The following is a 14,781-nucleotide window of genomic DNA, read 5'->3' as shown; positions in this document are numbered from 1 at the left end:
CACAAAAAGAAGTAATGAATGATGATTTTTCTGCCAAGTACAGGAGATACACAACTCATAGAGAGACATATGACTATGCATAGGGCATTTATTCATATTCACTCAGGATTACATTCTATATGCTATTTTCCTTAAAATATTTATCTGAGAGAACCCAGTTCATATTTATATATTCTGAGATTCTCCTATTACCCAAAATGAATACATATAAACAATTCAAGCTGCTGAGGAGCAGTACTTGAGCACAGGTTCTCAGACAGCAATCAGCAATCCTTTGGTGTATGCAAAGAAAGCTTTGTTACACAAATGGAATTTTCTCCTGTCAAAGAGCAAACACGTTGGGCTGAGTCATAATATGAGCTTTGATCTCTTTATTCTGGAGTTGGTGCTCTGACTTCAAGTCCATGTGTCTCAATTTGCTTTGGTTGCAGAATAGGTTCTTGTCTGTGTATTACCTTAAATATTCAAGGAAATTTGGTGAAACATCCATCTTTTAGCAAAAAAAAGGCAAAGTTGTAAAATTATTTGATTTTTAATTCCTCTGTACGAACACTTTAAAGAAATCTATGAAAAGGTCAATAAATGGGATATTACTAATACTATCTTGTAGATTTCATCTACATTATCAAATTCAAGGTCAGACAAGGCCCATCCTATCACCGCTCTCTTGATGCTGAGAAAGCCAAGCAAGAATTACCTTGTCCCACCTCACCTGCCTTGCTGTGCCCCAGAATAGGGTGGTCCTTTTTAAAAAGCAGTACCTATGTTCATAGGTGAATTACCTTGCAGGGAGGCTGACTGGTCCTGCATTCATGAAAAATTATTCACAGTATTCTGGTTTGATTTGGACTAGCAACAGCTCTGTCTTTTAAGCTTTCCACAGTCTACTCACCCTTACTTATTCACTGTTTTTCCAAAACCCTAAAACCCACTTTTTCTAAAAAAGTTCTCATAAAAATTTCATCTTTACAGAAATGCCAGCAGTACAAAAGGGTAGATGGTGGGTTCCAGAAGTCCTCTGTTTCTTCTGCCTTCACATTTTTGTATCTGAGTACTCACACCCACTTTCAACAACCATTTCCATCACCTGCATCTCTCCTCAAGATCAGCCTCTTTTTCATCAGAGGAAACTCAGCAAACATTAACAGAAATACTCTGCTTAAAGAGCAGCTAATGTGGATTTACAGAGTTAACTGTATTGTGATCACTGCCTGGGTGAAAACTCTTCCCTGTGTAATTTAAAGGCAGCCAGTCCTTAGAATTGTCATCATGACAGGTTTTCCAGTCTTAACCAGAACCAGAATTATCAAAGTGGGATTCATTCATGGTCTTAGAGCCAGTATTTTCTCATAAAGGTGAAGTTGCTTTGTCCAGGGATATGTTCCTCACATGGACAATATTATTTTGAAAGTGGCAAGGTATCTTAAAAGAGAAATTAATGAAGGGGAAATGCCTTTGTATATTTATTTTAAAATACCACTCTGTATGCATCTACATTATTCTACATAGTTATCTGAGTATTTTGAAGAATGAGATTAAATTCAAATACTTTGATGAGTAATATCTTCTCATATTTGTCTAAAACTTTTAATTTTATTGAATAGCAAGAGTGATGAAAGTGTTTTCCATAATAATAACAATGACAAGGGGTTTATGATGAACTACAATTAACTCAGTGATTCATCAGTTAGCAGCAAAAATTTCAATGCATCCTGACATTTACAGCATTTGGTTGTGATTAACAGTCTTTGAAATGTCACAGAATTTTATTTAATTGGCTATGATTTTTTTTAAAGGTAATCACTGCAAAGAGCAAGTTTGTCACCAAAAGATATAATTGCAGTTGTCACATGACATAGTAGGTGCCTAACTACTGTACCAAGCACTTCTGTATTCTTACCCTGTATAATGTACACTGCCTAAATTGATGATTGGAAAGAATTTGGAAGTGGATTTTTAAACGTGCTTTTCAAAGATATCAGTATCAACCATCTTCAAGTCTTGACAACCATAGCAAATACTGAAAAGTAATTGCAAGGCAAAATTGACTGAGTTTAATTAGTGTAACCCCTGAACCATTCTAAAATCCAACCAGAATCTTAACAGAGTATTTGTGTAACACAAAGCTTTCTCTATTTTTTTTCCTTTCCTACACCACCCCCCCCTTCCCCCTCCCCATTCACCCCCCCCCCTTTTTTTTTTTTTTAACATAGAAAAGACATCCTTAGTTAACCTATAATTCAAAGAATAGGCTTCTGGCACATAAAGGTCACATCCTGTAGGCAAAGTGGAAAATGGTTTGCTGTAGTCTCCTAAGGGGAGATTTAGCAGCTTTTTCTCTGGCCTAGGCTGCTTAACTGAAGCTCCCAGAGACTTTGCAGATATGCCTGTATAAAATGGAAAAGATTTTTATGCTGGCATTTCTGGAAGTTTATATGAAAGAAAGATTGAACCTATTACACTTCCTTTTTAAGTATAAATAAGAGCAATCAATGCAGCACCTTAAAGAGAGCTGAACATGCACGTAGCGTAGTCCATCATGATCTTACATATCTCTCATTGTGGGTACAATACAGCACATGGGATGTCAGACCCATTTATTCTCAAAACTATCAGCTTATCTAATGAGATTTTTATACCACATTCATGATTATAACTTCAGTTAGCTAACAGATTTTAAACCAAAGCAACAGATCTCATTTCAGATCTCATTCACTTCCTGCAGTGTGGGGTTTTTCAGTTTACATAGATTTGGAGGACTAGCATAGAACATCTCTTGCACTGAGGCATTCATACTGTGCTTCTGGCTCCCAAGACTCTATTTGGTGCCCACAATTTTTAAAACCTCTACAAACAACCTAGAGTGTCCTTTGCTTCATGCATCTTTTCCCATTGTCATTTTTGGCTTGCACCACATGAAGGCATTAGCTCCACGCTGTCTAACTGAACACATGAGCAGTGGGTGGAAAAAGATACTTCTTTTTTCATTTTAGGATTTTATGCCTGGAAAAGAATCAATCAATATTGCCCTTCAAGATGAATACACAGGAATTAGAACCATTAATTAATCTATGATTACACAGCATAAAGGCAGGCACACTTGTCAAGTCACACACTTTTGGATAATATTTGGGTTTGAGCTCTTATTTCCAAGGTACATCCTTCAATCAAAAGACACTTTGATATTTAGTTGAGATTTTTTCATGTTCCAACAGACTAACACACTTTAATATTTTTTCCTCAAAATAAATGATTATAAATAAATGATTATACTTAAGGAAACATTTTAAAACATTTTCACAAATATAAATTCAGTTGAAAAAAGAGAAAACAAGGAGGTAAAAAAGAAAAAAAAAGCTGAAAAGCGTAAACTTACTTCATTGAGCATGTTGAAAGCTTCATTTAAAGCAATGTCCAGCATTCCAATTCCTTTTGCAAAAAGTTTGTCAAGGTGTTCCCTGAAATGCTGAAATATAAACAAGGAAGTTTCATTTGTCAGAATGTTGTTACAACAGACATGTCAAGGTCAATGGTTAAGGATTTCTGAATACTTTAGACTTATTTCTTAGACTTAAATGACCACATACACAAATTAAAAAAGCAATTCCCAGTTAATCCTTTTTGACTCTTTAAGTAACACTAAACTAAGGATGTGTTAGTACAATAAAAAGGCAAAGACATCACAAAATACCTTTTTGGCTACTTATTCAATCAAATAATTTTGCTTTCGTTTTTTGTGTTTCTATTTAGAGATCTTCATGGTTTTTTTTCACTTCATATAGTAATTTTATATAATTTCTAACTATTTCCCCTCTAGGTTTTTAGAGTCTGATACTTAAAAAAAATAGTTCTTTCTGAAATTTAGCCTTGAGAGTACATAGCTCTAAAAGATGATAGACTGTAATCATTAGGTCATTGCAGTATAAATGCTGTTTGTCAGTGTCAATATTAATATTAGATTTATAAAAAACTATTCTACACAGGAATACAGGGCTATTAATTTGTAAGAAGAAAATGAAGATCTGTGTGGTGGGAAATAGCAGGGGAGGCAGTGCTTTTCTGAAGTGTTATTTCAGTCTTCACAAGTGGCTAAAAAGCATAAAAGCACTACAAAACAGAAAAGGGTATTTCAACCCAGCAAGTAGAGAAAAAATGTCAGGGCAGGAAATATACCACTGAAATATCAGTTTAAAAAAAAGAATATGTGATTTCAGAATGAGATAAAAACCACCTGAATTCCACTTTCAACAACTTTCAGAAACCAAACATCTCAAGAAGCAAGAACCCCCTGCTCTTAATGACTCAAAAAGCATACTTCACCTTTACAACTTAAAAAGCTCTTTTTAGTAATAAACTGGTTTATCTCAGTCTCTTTCTGCTATCATTTTGGAGCCCTTGTAGACTAATATCTGAATTTCCCAGGGTTTGACTTGGGTATCTGTCCAACCGTGTGCACAAACATTCCCAGGGAACTGTATGCTTAATTTCCGTGTGCAAATACCAGAATATGCAATATCTATTTGTAGACTCATATACCTAATTGACATGCATAATCTTGGTAATTCTGAATGCAAATTAGGCACAAAATTATGACAATCAGACATTGATGTCTGATTACAAAATTACAGGGTCAGATCCCCACTGAAGTTGTGTGAGGAAGCACGGAAATGTGTCAGCTGGGGAGGTGTCTGTGATCATCCAGAAGAATCTGAAAGACTTGAGCTGAAGAGAATGAGGATACAAATCCACATGTGCAGGTAAGTCAGGATGAAGTCTTCCAGAACTTTAATGAGAAGAAACCCAGGATGGTTTTTATGTCCTTCATATTCTGCATGTCATGGGACAGTTACTCCTTAAGTAACAGCACATTAAAATCACACCACTGTTGCATATGGCTTTGGCATAACTGAACAAGAGGATAAATCCATAAACAATTATCATGATTGAACTTGGAATTTCTCTTATAATGAGGTTGTTGAAAGCATTTTTGGTACAACCTGGTGTATTCCCCCTTTCTAGTCTCACAGTTTAAGGAACAATTGTAAGGATTTGGGATCACACTTGGTTAGATGATTACAGTTTTCATACTTTGGGGATTAGGTAAAATTGTGTCTCAAAATATGGTAGCAACTCACGTTTTGCTCTTTTCTCAGTTTCCTACTTTTGATTTACTAGGATTTTAAAGTTACTGAATTTAAATAATTCAAGTTGAGCAATTTATTTCAGCAAATCTGTGCTTGAGAGTTGACACATATTCAGAGCACCTTTCATGATTCAGAACACAGGAGAAGTTAGGGAGGTAGAGGGGGCAATCTGAATACAGGCAAGAATTTGATTTTGATTTTCCTTTCCTGATTAAGAATACCCCATAACCCTCCAAGTTTTATCCTTTCCAAACAAGACAAAAAAAAAAAAAAAAAAAAGGAAAAGAACAAAGTGCAGCCATCTTCATTTGACATCTGAGGAAACAAACACATCTGAAAGCAGGTAATGATGCATTAACACAGAGAACTGAGTTTCAATTCTCCAGTGCCAGGTAAGAGCTGTAACAATCAGCCCATCTCAGACAAACAAAGCACAGAAGATGCCAGCTGAGGCAATCCCAAATGTCTGGCATTCGTGTTTACTGCAGCAAACATCTGCAGAATTATACCAATGGTTTTTTTCCCCAGCATCATGACAAAGCTTGTCACAACAGTGAGCTTGGCTCACCTTTTAATTGGCACACAGTCTACAAGACCTCACAGAGAACACCACCTAAAGCCACACAAACAGAGATATATCGCTCAGTAAGTTGAGCTTGCTATGGTTTATAGAAGATCCCTCTCCTGGATGTCCTGGAAACCTGTTTCCCTTTATATTTTATCTCTCTGGCAGTGACAGAATGGAAGGAAACCAATAGCAACTTTACTGTTGTAAACTGACCAAATCAAGTCCCCATCTCCACTCTTCCCACTTAGCTAGAAAAAAATAATCCATTTTAAAAATTATTGTTATTTGCTTTAGGGCTTCAGAATTAGTTAATTGAGTTTAATTTTTTTACAAACAACAGAGTTTTATTTCATTCCTGTTAAGCCAATATGCCACACAGGAGTCCCAGTACCCTGCACAAACATTTTATTAGAGCCTACTTATGTTTACTGAAAATAAGGTATCACTTATGAGGAGTAGGAATATGCAAATGGGGTACAAGACCACAGATTCAAGCCAATGAATAAAGCCTTTTCCACTGTTCCAAAAAGGAAGGGTTCACAAAAAATATATGCAGCAGAGGTTATACGGTTACACTGGAAAAGCATGATATTCACTATCAGTTGTCTGACAAGGTTAAGCTTCCTATAGAAAAGCATCATTAATGGGTTCAGCATTCCTCCAGGTTTCCTTGTCAGCTTTACTGCAAGTCTTGGCTGCTTCTAGAATCACTTCCCATGCCTATCCACACCTGCTGTAACTCCAAATGGTCCTGGGATGTACTTGGCAAAGATTTATCAGATTTGTGAAGATGGACTACATCAGCACACAAACCAGGAAAGAAAAAGAAGCAATCAGAAGGCCTGTGTGAGGTGGGAGGGTGATGTTCACTTGTGTGTCACGGGGAAGTTTACCCACAAGTACTGACAGATAAATGTTGCATCACACATGTAAAATGCATTTAGGCATCACCCCGTTCCAAACCCTTTGTCAGGGCATTTATAGGTTAGCTTGCTGGGGATGATTATCCAACCCCTTCTGTTTCCTAACATGTTGTGTTGGAAAAGGGGGTTTTCTGGGAAAAAAATCATCATAAAACCAATGCTGAACAAAGAGCCCAAGATTCAATATACTCAGATTAAAACCAATTTCTTCTTAAGTAAATTAGTTACTGCAATAGAAAACGTCAGACCAAATTTCAGTGGTCAGGGGCTTACTGAAAATTTTGAGGGTCTATAACAGCTTGACAGTTTTAAAATGAGAGTAGACTTCAGTAAGACTTTACTATTTTGGGGTTTTTAACAGCTAAGCAATGCAATTGAATTTTTTTTTGAGATCTGACAGAGATGGATAGATAAATACGCAAAAGTAATTTGCTTAAATAAAATTCAATATGCAAAATTTGTATTTACCAACCTCTAACTGGCAATTTCACTCAGCTTCTTTGCTGAATCAGTCTTCTGGTTATTTAATTTCTGGTAATTGCATAGAAAAATAAAAGCTTTTTGGAAGTTATACTCTACATCTGTCTATTTCTGTCATTCGAATTTACGCTGGGGTAAGTTCTTGATTTAGTTTGGAGTTACTGTGCCTATCTGTGCATCTAGAAGATGATATATTTCATCTGGAAACATTTACAGAGAAATGTCCTCAACCCATATATAGCACATTAAAAAAACATATAAAAGAGGAATGTATATTGTAATATTGTTACTTCAAATCTGGAGTTACATTAAATCAGATTGTCATCCGATTCCTTTGGGGTAGGTAAATTGTAACATGGAGTTTCTCAAAGATGAAAACCTCTTGGCCCAAGAAAACTGGTATTAAAATAGGCAGTTCCACATGTTTGTAATTTGTGGAGAAAGTGCAGACGGTGACAGAATAGTGTCTGAACTATTTCCCACTCTTTTTTAAATTTGTGTATAGCAAATTGATACACTTCAAGGTAGCAGCTGTTTAACTCTAATGCCAAATTATAAAATAGTCTGGTAAAATTCAAATATACCTTGCATATTCTACATTATTAAACCTCATTTAGGATCACAGATTAATTTCAACCTCAGTTATGCGACCCAATGTAATTACAGATTTAAATTTTGTGATAAACGAAACTTAAAGCTAGTTCTGTGAATTAGGGATAGCTTAAAATATCCACACATCTAAACTGAACTTCCCTGCAGGTATGTGCCAACACAAAAATTTATGACAATTGCTAGGCTGTAAAAACTTTTAGAAATAAGTGGAGACACTGTGACACCTGCCATATCACCTGACAATATAATTATTCCTAAAACAAATTACTGTATTCTTCTATTGTAAAATGAAAGCTGAAACACTGTGTCTTGGAAGAAATCTAGTCCTGGGATGCTTACTGTGTATCTTAGTAAAACTGGCGGCACATATATTAACACCACTCACATCACTGTCATATTTGAAGCTGTAACTTTGTCTTTTATAAATACATCAAGCAAACTCCATTGAATAAGGTTTCTGAAAAGAAGAATGTTTTCTGAAGTCATACCTGACAGAAATTCATGGTTCAATTAGATCCTCATTGCTCCGAAAGCTACAAAAAACAAGCACTTAAAGAATGAGCAGTTTTGCAAAAAAGTAATAGAACAACTTGCTCAAAACATGTGGAAATGTCTAAACATATTATACAAATTATACTAGCATCTCCTCCTTGTAGGTTGTTGCTAGCAGCAAAAAAAAATAAATGAAGATTTCCAGCTCAAGACTGCATTACTTGGCTGTTCTTTAAGCTGGCAGGGAAGAGGTCTAGATGCTTAGAACCATTACTTCTTTCAGAGCATCTCCACATTTTCTTAAAGAAAAGCATGTTACATTCTGGAGATTCAGGGCTGAAAACCTATTTTCTCCAACCTTCGCTCCTTTCCCATCACAAAAACACATGGATGTGTTAAACTTTAAAATGCTTAATTATCCTAAATGTGTTTGATGTCCCTCAAAAAGCTACTGTAATTCTCCAGATATTTATTAGTGCTTTAACAAGGGAGTGGTCTTGATCAAGTAACCCCTAACAGGTATGATGAGGCTTGTTCAAAAAAAATTTCTGCTTTCACTACACCAATCACTACGAATCTTGTACCCGTCTTCAAAACCTTCATTTAGCAAGGCTGAACACTACAAAGGTAAAAGTACTCATGCTATATTTTCTTTTCTGTCTGACTGCTCTCTTTACTTAACAAAACGATGCAGGATCAAGAATCTTTGGCTAACTTGATCGCCATTATCATATAAATTAAGAAGTCTGACTTTTCACTGCTTACTTAAATATAGCTGTGATAAGAGAGTTCAGTTCAGAGATTCCAGCTGAACCTTAACTCTTAATTTAAGTAAAGATGCAAACGGAATAAAGACTGCACATTCTAGAGGAAAAAGCATGCAGTTTCATCAGCAACAACTGAGATGTTATTCAAAGAGAAAGGCAGCTTCCTTCCTCTGTGTGTATTTTGTACAGATTTACTCTAATGTCAGGTATATGTTCTTACCTGAAAGACAGAGAAAAATGAAAGGAGGGGGATGAAACAGAAATTGGCTTCATAATATCTTTCCTGGTGCTTGCAACAGGAAACTAAGATACATTACTGAAAGGAGAGTGTCACCAAGGAGACGATTTAAGAGAGCTACAATGCTTTAAATGCTTTTTCATACTTAAATGAAAGTGGTTTGTTTTTTTTTTTTTAGGTGAGCAGTTCCCACACTGTGGTCCAGAAAACAATGATGAGTGCTCTAGAGCCAATGTGTGGAATTAACACTGTGTTTACAATACTGTTTCCGTCCCAAAAAGAGAAGAGGTGGGGAGGGGATCAAGAGTAACAGTGTTTCAATGAGAAAATGTATAAACCAGACAGCTTTTCTTTTTTCCTTGTTTCATAAGACTAATTGAATTTTCTGAAAGTCTGGCGCTGTGGAAGCCCCTCACATTCCCTGAGCATTATGGTTAAGAGTTCCTGCAACACATCCCTGAATGTGAAAGAAAGAGCATGTTCATGTGCTACCCGTAATCCCACTGAATATTCAGCACCAACACCACTAAGAAGCACTCATTTCCCAGGCTGCTCTAAGCCCTGAGGCTAAAGCTGTTTCCTGTAGCCTACAAAAAAGATCCTTATTCCCCATTCCCTGAAGATGCTCCCAGGTTTCGCCTTACCTAGATAGGCAGTGCATGGGAACAGAGCAGCTCTGGCTATAGCCCAGCTGCCGGAGGCAGGAGGCTGCTGGGGTGGCAAACTCAGGATCCACTCATGCCTGAACCTTGGAAAGCCAAGGCTGTGGCTGGGCATGGGCTCGGGATGAGCAGGGCAGCCTCTTGTGCTGGCACCACAGAACCCTTTCAGCAGGAGCAAACATCACATTCGTCTCTCCCTAAAAAAGAGGACCTGGTCTCTCCCCACACCCAGCCGTAGTAATTTAACCCTATTTATTCTGCTTAGAAGCCTGGTTTGCCCTTTAGCTCACTACAAAAGAAGCGCAAGTGATAAGGACAGCTAATCTTCTAGATTCTCTGTTTCTTTGTTTTGTTAAAGTCTAGAGATTAAACGCAATCCAAAGAATGACATTCAGCATGTTTAAGTGACACCCTCAGAGTGGAAAGATTCCATTTGAAAACATCTGAGCCCTGCAGAAAGACAGCAAAGTAGCTTTTCAATAAATACTTTCAAGAAAAATATAGACTGGGGTACTGACCCTGTGAGAGCAATTTTTACTTGGAGTTATGGAGACAGCTGCTTTCCTCATGAGATTAAAAGCTCCAAATATCTCAAAGTAATTTCTTATCTGCTTCTAAGAACTGTCTTTATTTGGTACAAGTGATGTCCGATGAACCTAGCAAGATGCAGGTAGAAAGAACTGGGGTGTGCATCCGTGTACATCATGTATGTTTTTTCCTTAATGGTCATTTAATGGGATTTTTTTACATTGACACTCATGTATTATGGTTAAAAAAAAAAAAAAAGAGAGAGAGAGAGAGAGAGAGAAATATACTCCCAAAATGGCAAAATGATAGAGATTCAAGTTTATTCAGTATAAACTAATAGTTTGGTAAAACTGGTTCCATGCATGTTTCCAGCCACAACGCTACCTTAAGTGATAGGTGTCTTAAGAAAGGTCAGGATTATTAATAGAAACATAAGAGTGGTAGAGTGAACAGTTAAAAACTCAGTCCCTGCAATCATCAGCATCATACATCTCCTCTTTCCACATAAAAGAAAACGACAGCAATATGGAATACAATTAGAGTAAATTTTAATTGTTTCTATTCAAAGTTATAATTTGGGAATAGATATTTCCCAGCCAAAGAAAAAGTGTTCTAACTTTTTTTGAATGCTTGTAGTAACAGATGTGGTCATCCTTGCACCCATTTAACTGAGGTGAACACTTGACATTAAAATGAAGGATAGAAAGTTCTGAACCAAGTACATAGCTACATTTTCAGACCTATGTTGGAATTCCAAAAAATCAGGCATGTGTAGACATATGTAAACTGAAACAATAGATTATATCAAAACATTGCCTGTCAATCTCCTGCTCTACTTTGCCAGTACAGCATGGTCACATGCTGATAGTGACTGCTTAGAAAAGCTACAGAACACAGTGTTTGCCTTGATATTTTTCTTGGGGTTTTTATCATTTAAAAAAATAAAAGAAAAGAAAAAGTTATTATTAACAGTGAACATGCAAAGGAGTATTTCCCTTGTAAGACTGGTTGAGAAAGTGTAATTTTGTCTACTTTTTTCCTGATATTACAATAGACCCATGGCAATTACAGAAATTAAATTAACTACAGGAGAAGTCTGGTGTATCTGTGAGACTCACAGAAATAAAAGTTATAACCCAAGTGGTTGAATACTTATGATGAGTTCCAAAACATAGCTAAATTCTCTGGACAACTTTTGGAATGTGCACACGAGCAGCATTTTAAGACATCTTTTTTCTGTGGGCCTGGCCAAAAAACTATGAATTCAAAAGAAACTTTTCCAGTTGATTCAGTGAGTTTTTGATGAGGGTCCCAGGTAAATTTGCTGTGTCAGTACAGTCAAATCACACAGCATCACATCTTAGAACAGTATCAGATATTTCAGAAGGCTGCTTTTAACTGAGTTCAGGAGCATGATAACTGAATTACTCATGTAGGATTAAGTGGCTGCCCACCTCCTTGGACAATCTTTACTTTGTACTCTGAGCTATATTCAGGACAATGGAACTTTTGTGCCTTCTAATGTTTAGGCAGATAAATTTTTAACCTCATTACAGTGTCTAGAAAAATTATATAAGAACATAAAAGCTCACATATAAGAAAGAAATGAAGATTGACAAAGTCATGGTATATACAAATGCACCAAACTATGACATGCTATTTATCTCAAGTTTTTTCTCCAGTTCTGGCCTTTCAAGGAAAGAACATTAACTAGCTCACTTATATGAATAACTAGAAAAAAGGTAATATTTAACTATTTCCCCAAATTTTACATATATTATTCAATTTATAGACAAAGTAAAAAATTACTCTGCAAATAAATAAATAAAATCATTTTGCTAACCAGAAATTATATCAATGTTTATTCTGAAAAACAGACTATGAACTTCTACTTAACTATTTTGAAAAATTGAGCACTGTTTATAAAATCTGAGCATCATCTGGGTGGCATAAAAACTTTCTGATCAATTAAATTAAAACAAATCTGACATTAAGTAACATATGGATGTGGGGTAATCTGCATTTTGATCAGTTGCAGAATGATGGAAAGGTTAACTGTAGGATTAATTGCAGACAGGACATCTGGACAATACATTTGAATCTTCAGATCTGCATCTAGAACTTGCACAGATTTCATGTGGCTCATTTGATGCACCCACAATAAAGTGCTCATTTAGAAAATCACAATTCACAAATAAGGGACTTCAACAGCAAATTATTAAAAACAATTCTTGCCCACATAGCAACCAAATGATATTTAGATATCTACAGTGGTAAATATCAAATACATAAAAGAAGCAGCCCATGAAGAATAATTTCTGTAGGACATAGATAAAATGCAAAGAACTCTTGGGAGTAATACAAGGGAGTAAAGGTCAGCATAACAAGATCAGAAATAATTTTGTCTTGGTAAACATACAGAGACCAAGCACTGACACACTTCAAAGTGTGTTTTCAGAGCTGGATTTTCCACTTCCTGTAACAGATCATTGACCACTTGAGCACAAATGAACTACCACACTGGGTGTTAAGCAGAATTCAGGGCTGAGCTGAAACTCCTCTGGTTGCCTTTAGTGAAAACACAGAACTACTTAAGGAAAGACATATGACTGCTGCCCTCTCCAGCCACAGGCAAGACTCAGGGCAGATGGAGAAACCACTTTAAGAAGAGAGGAAGCCTTAGCAAGGAAGAAGCTCTACAATAACAGAGGTGGCTTTCCCTCTACAAGAATCCTTCTACAGCTCTTTCCCTCTACAAGAATCATGGGGCTTTTCAACCACCTTATTTTGTAATGGTATAAACAATCTTACCTCAGCTCCTAAAGAGTGTTAGAGCAATGCCTGCACAGAACCACTGCAGAACATTGTCGGGCAATAAACTAAACTTCACGCTGCAGATTTATACCACAATCTCTCTTCAAATAAAATTTGCGCTGTAGTCACTTAATGGGTGTTTTTTCCTTAAAAAATTCCAGCAGGATGTAACTAATCTGAACATTTTCACAAAATGTTCTCAAATGAGTGCATTATTACATTAACAGACCTGTCTGGAACGTTAAATTCTTCTTTCTCGTAGTATTACATTAGTTTGGAGATTTTGTTTCAACTTGAGTGTTACTTTGAGTTAAGAATGCAATCTCTTCCTCAGTAATTTTTGTTAACAGAATCATGGTTCAATTTAAAATGGTTGAAATATTTTACTTAAAATAATGACCAAACTTTATTAACAGTTAATAAATAATTAGTATATTTTCAATGACTCCTGCAATTTTCCATTAAGCTTATTCAACCAAATTGACTAGGAGATTATTTCTTTCTTTCTACTGAGTCACATAAAATTCCTTTGAACTGGCATGAGTAGAATAATTAATAAATTTTAATAAAGGAATGCATTGTACTAGGAAAAGATCATTATAGCACATTGTTACCCACTGCATCCCAGCTCTCCACTGTTTTGTAACTTTCATTCCTTACCTCTTTGTTGGCTCTGTCTGCTTGGACTAATGTTCCATTCAGGCACGGCTCTACGTAGTGGAGTTCTTCATTATACTACAGAGAGAAATACAAAGTATGATGAAAAATTTAATTAAAAGCTTGGAAGATACAAGTCAATTTAATGACTTAGAACTACAGTGAATGAAACATGCACAGAAAGCAAGAACAAAATTATTTTGTTCATTTTTAAGAACTAGAGTTGGTATTTCTTTTCCTTTTACATGATTCTTAATTTTTCAGAGGTTTAAACTCCTAAAGGAGCACTGAATGGATGCCAAAACTCAGGTGGATTTAAGGGTACTATATACAACTAGCTGGCAAAAATATCCCTCAAATTGAAATCTGGATAGTATTAAGAGATCATGTTTTATACATCACAAACAGAAACTCCCAATTCTTTGCTAGGCATGAAATATTCCTGACAAATATTTGTGGCACTGTGTAACATTTTAAAAGGTTACTACTGAAACACCTATACCGAAAAAACCTGTAAGTTGAATCAGTCCTGTAAGTGACTAACAATTTTCAAAATTTCAGTCAAGCAGAGTGGCTATTATACACAGTCATGAATATGTGACAGATCTTGAAGGAATTATCTGTTTTGCTCACCAGGTGTAGGTAAGTTAGACTGTCCAGTTCTACATTCAGAAGCATCCTAAGCATTAAAAACAATGAAGTCTAATCTGCAGTCAGTAGAACTTGAACACTAAGGGATGATTGATTGAAATTTGGACTTGCTTAAATCTCTTAACCCTTTCAATACAGGTCATATTAATAAAGCAGTACCTTCAACAAATCGTTGTCTAGATAGAGCCTTAACTTCATTCTTTCTCCCACTAATTTATTCCACTTTAGAAGTAGATAACTTTACA

General features: G+C 35.9%; 1 protein-coding gene across 9 annotated transcripts in view; it reads right to left on the bottom strand.

Moving 5' to 3' along the window:
* Positions 1-14,781, bottom strand: part of CACNA2D3 (calcium voltage-gated channel auxiliary subunit alpha2delta 3) — a 422,236-nt gene that overhangs the window by 195,073 nt on the left and 212,382 nt on the right. For all 9 annotated transcript variants that reach the window (XM_069027740.1, XM_069027747.1, XM_069027744.1 and 6 more), the window contains 2 exons: positions 13,889-13,963; positions 3,377-3,466 (listed from right to left, as the gene is read on the bottom strand). In XM_069027740.1, the coding sequence (XP_068883841.1) occupies positions 3,377-3,466; positions 13,889-13,963 (165 nt within the window). The remainder of the gene's footprint in view (positions 1-3,376; positions 3,467-13,888; positions 13,964-14,781) is intronic.

This window comes from Aphelocoma coerulescens, chromosome 12 (assembly GCF_041296385.1).
Source record: "Aphelocoma coerulescens isolate FSJ_1873_10779 chromosome 12, UR_Acoe_1.0, whole genome shotgun sequence".
Taxonomy (NCBI): domain Eukaryota; kingdom Metazoa; phylum Chordata; class Aves; order Passeriformes; family Corvidae; genus Aphelocoma; species Aphelocoma coerulescens.
This window is presented reverse-complemented; position numbering and strand designations above follow the sequence as displayed.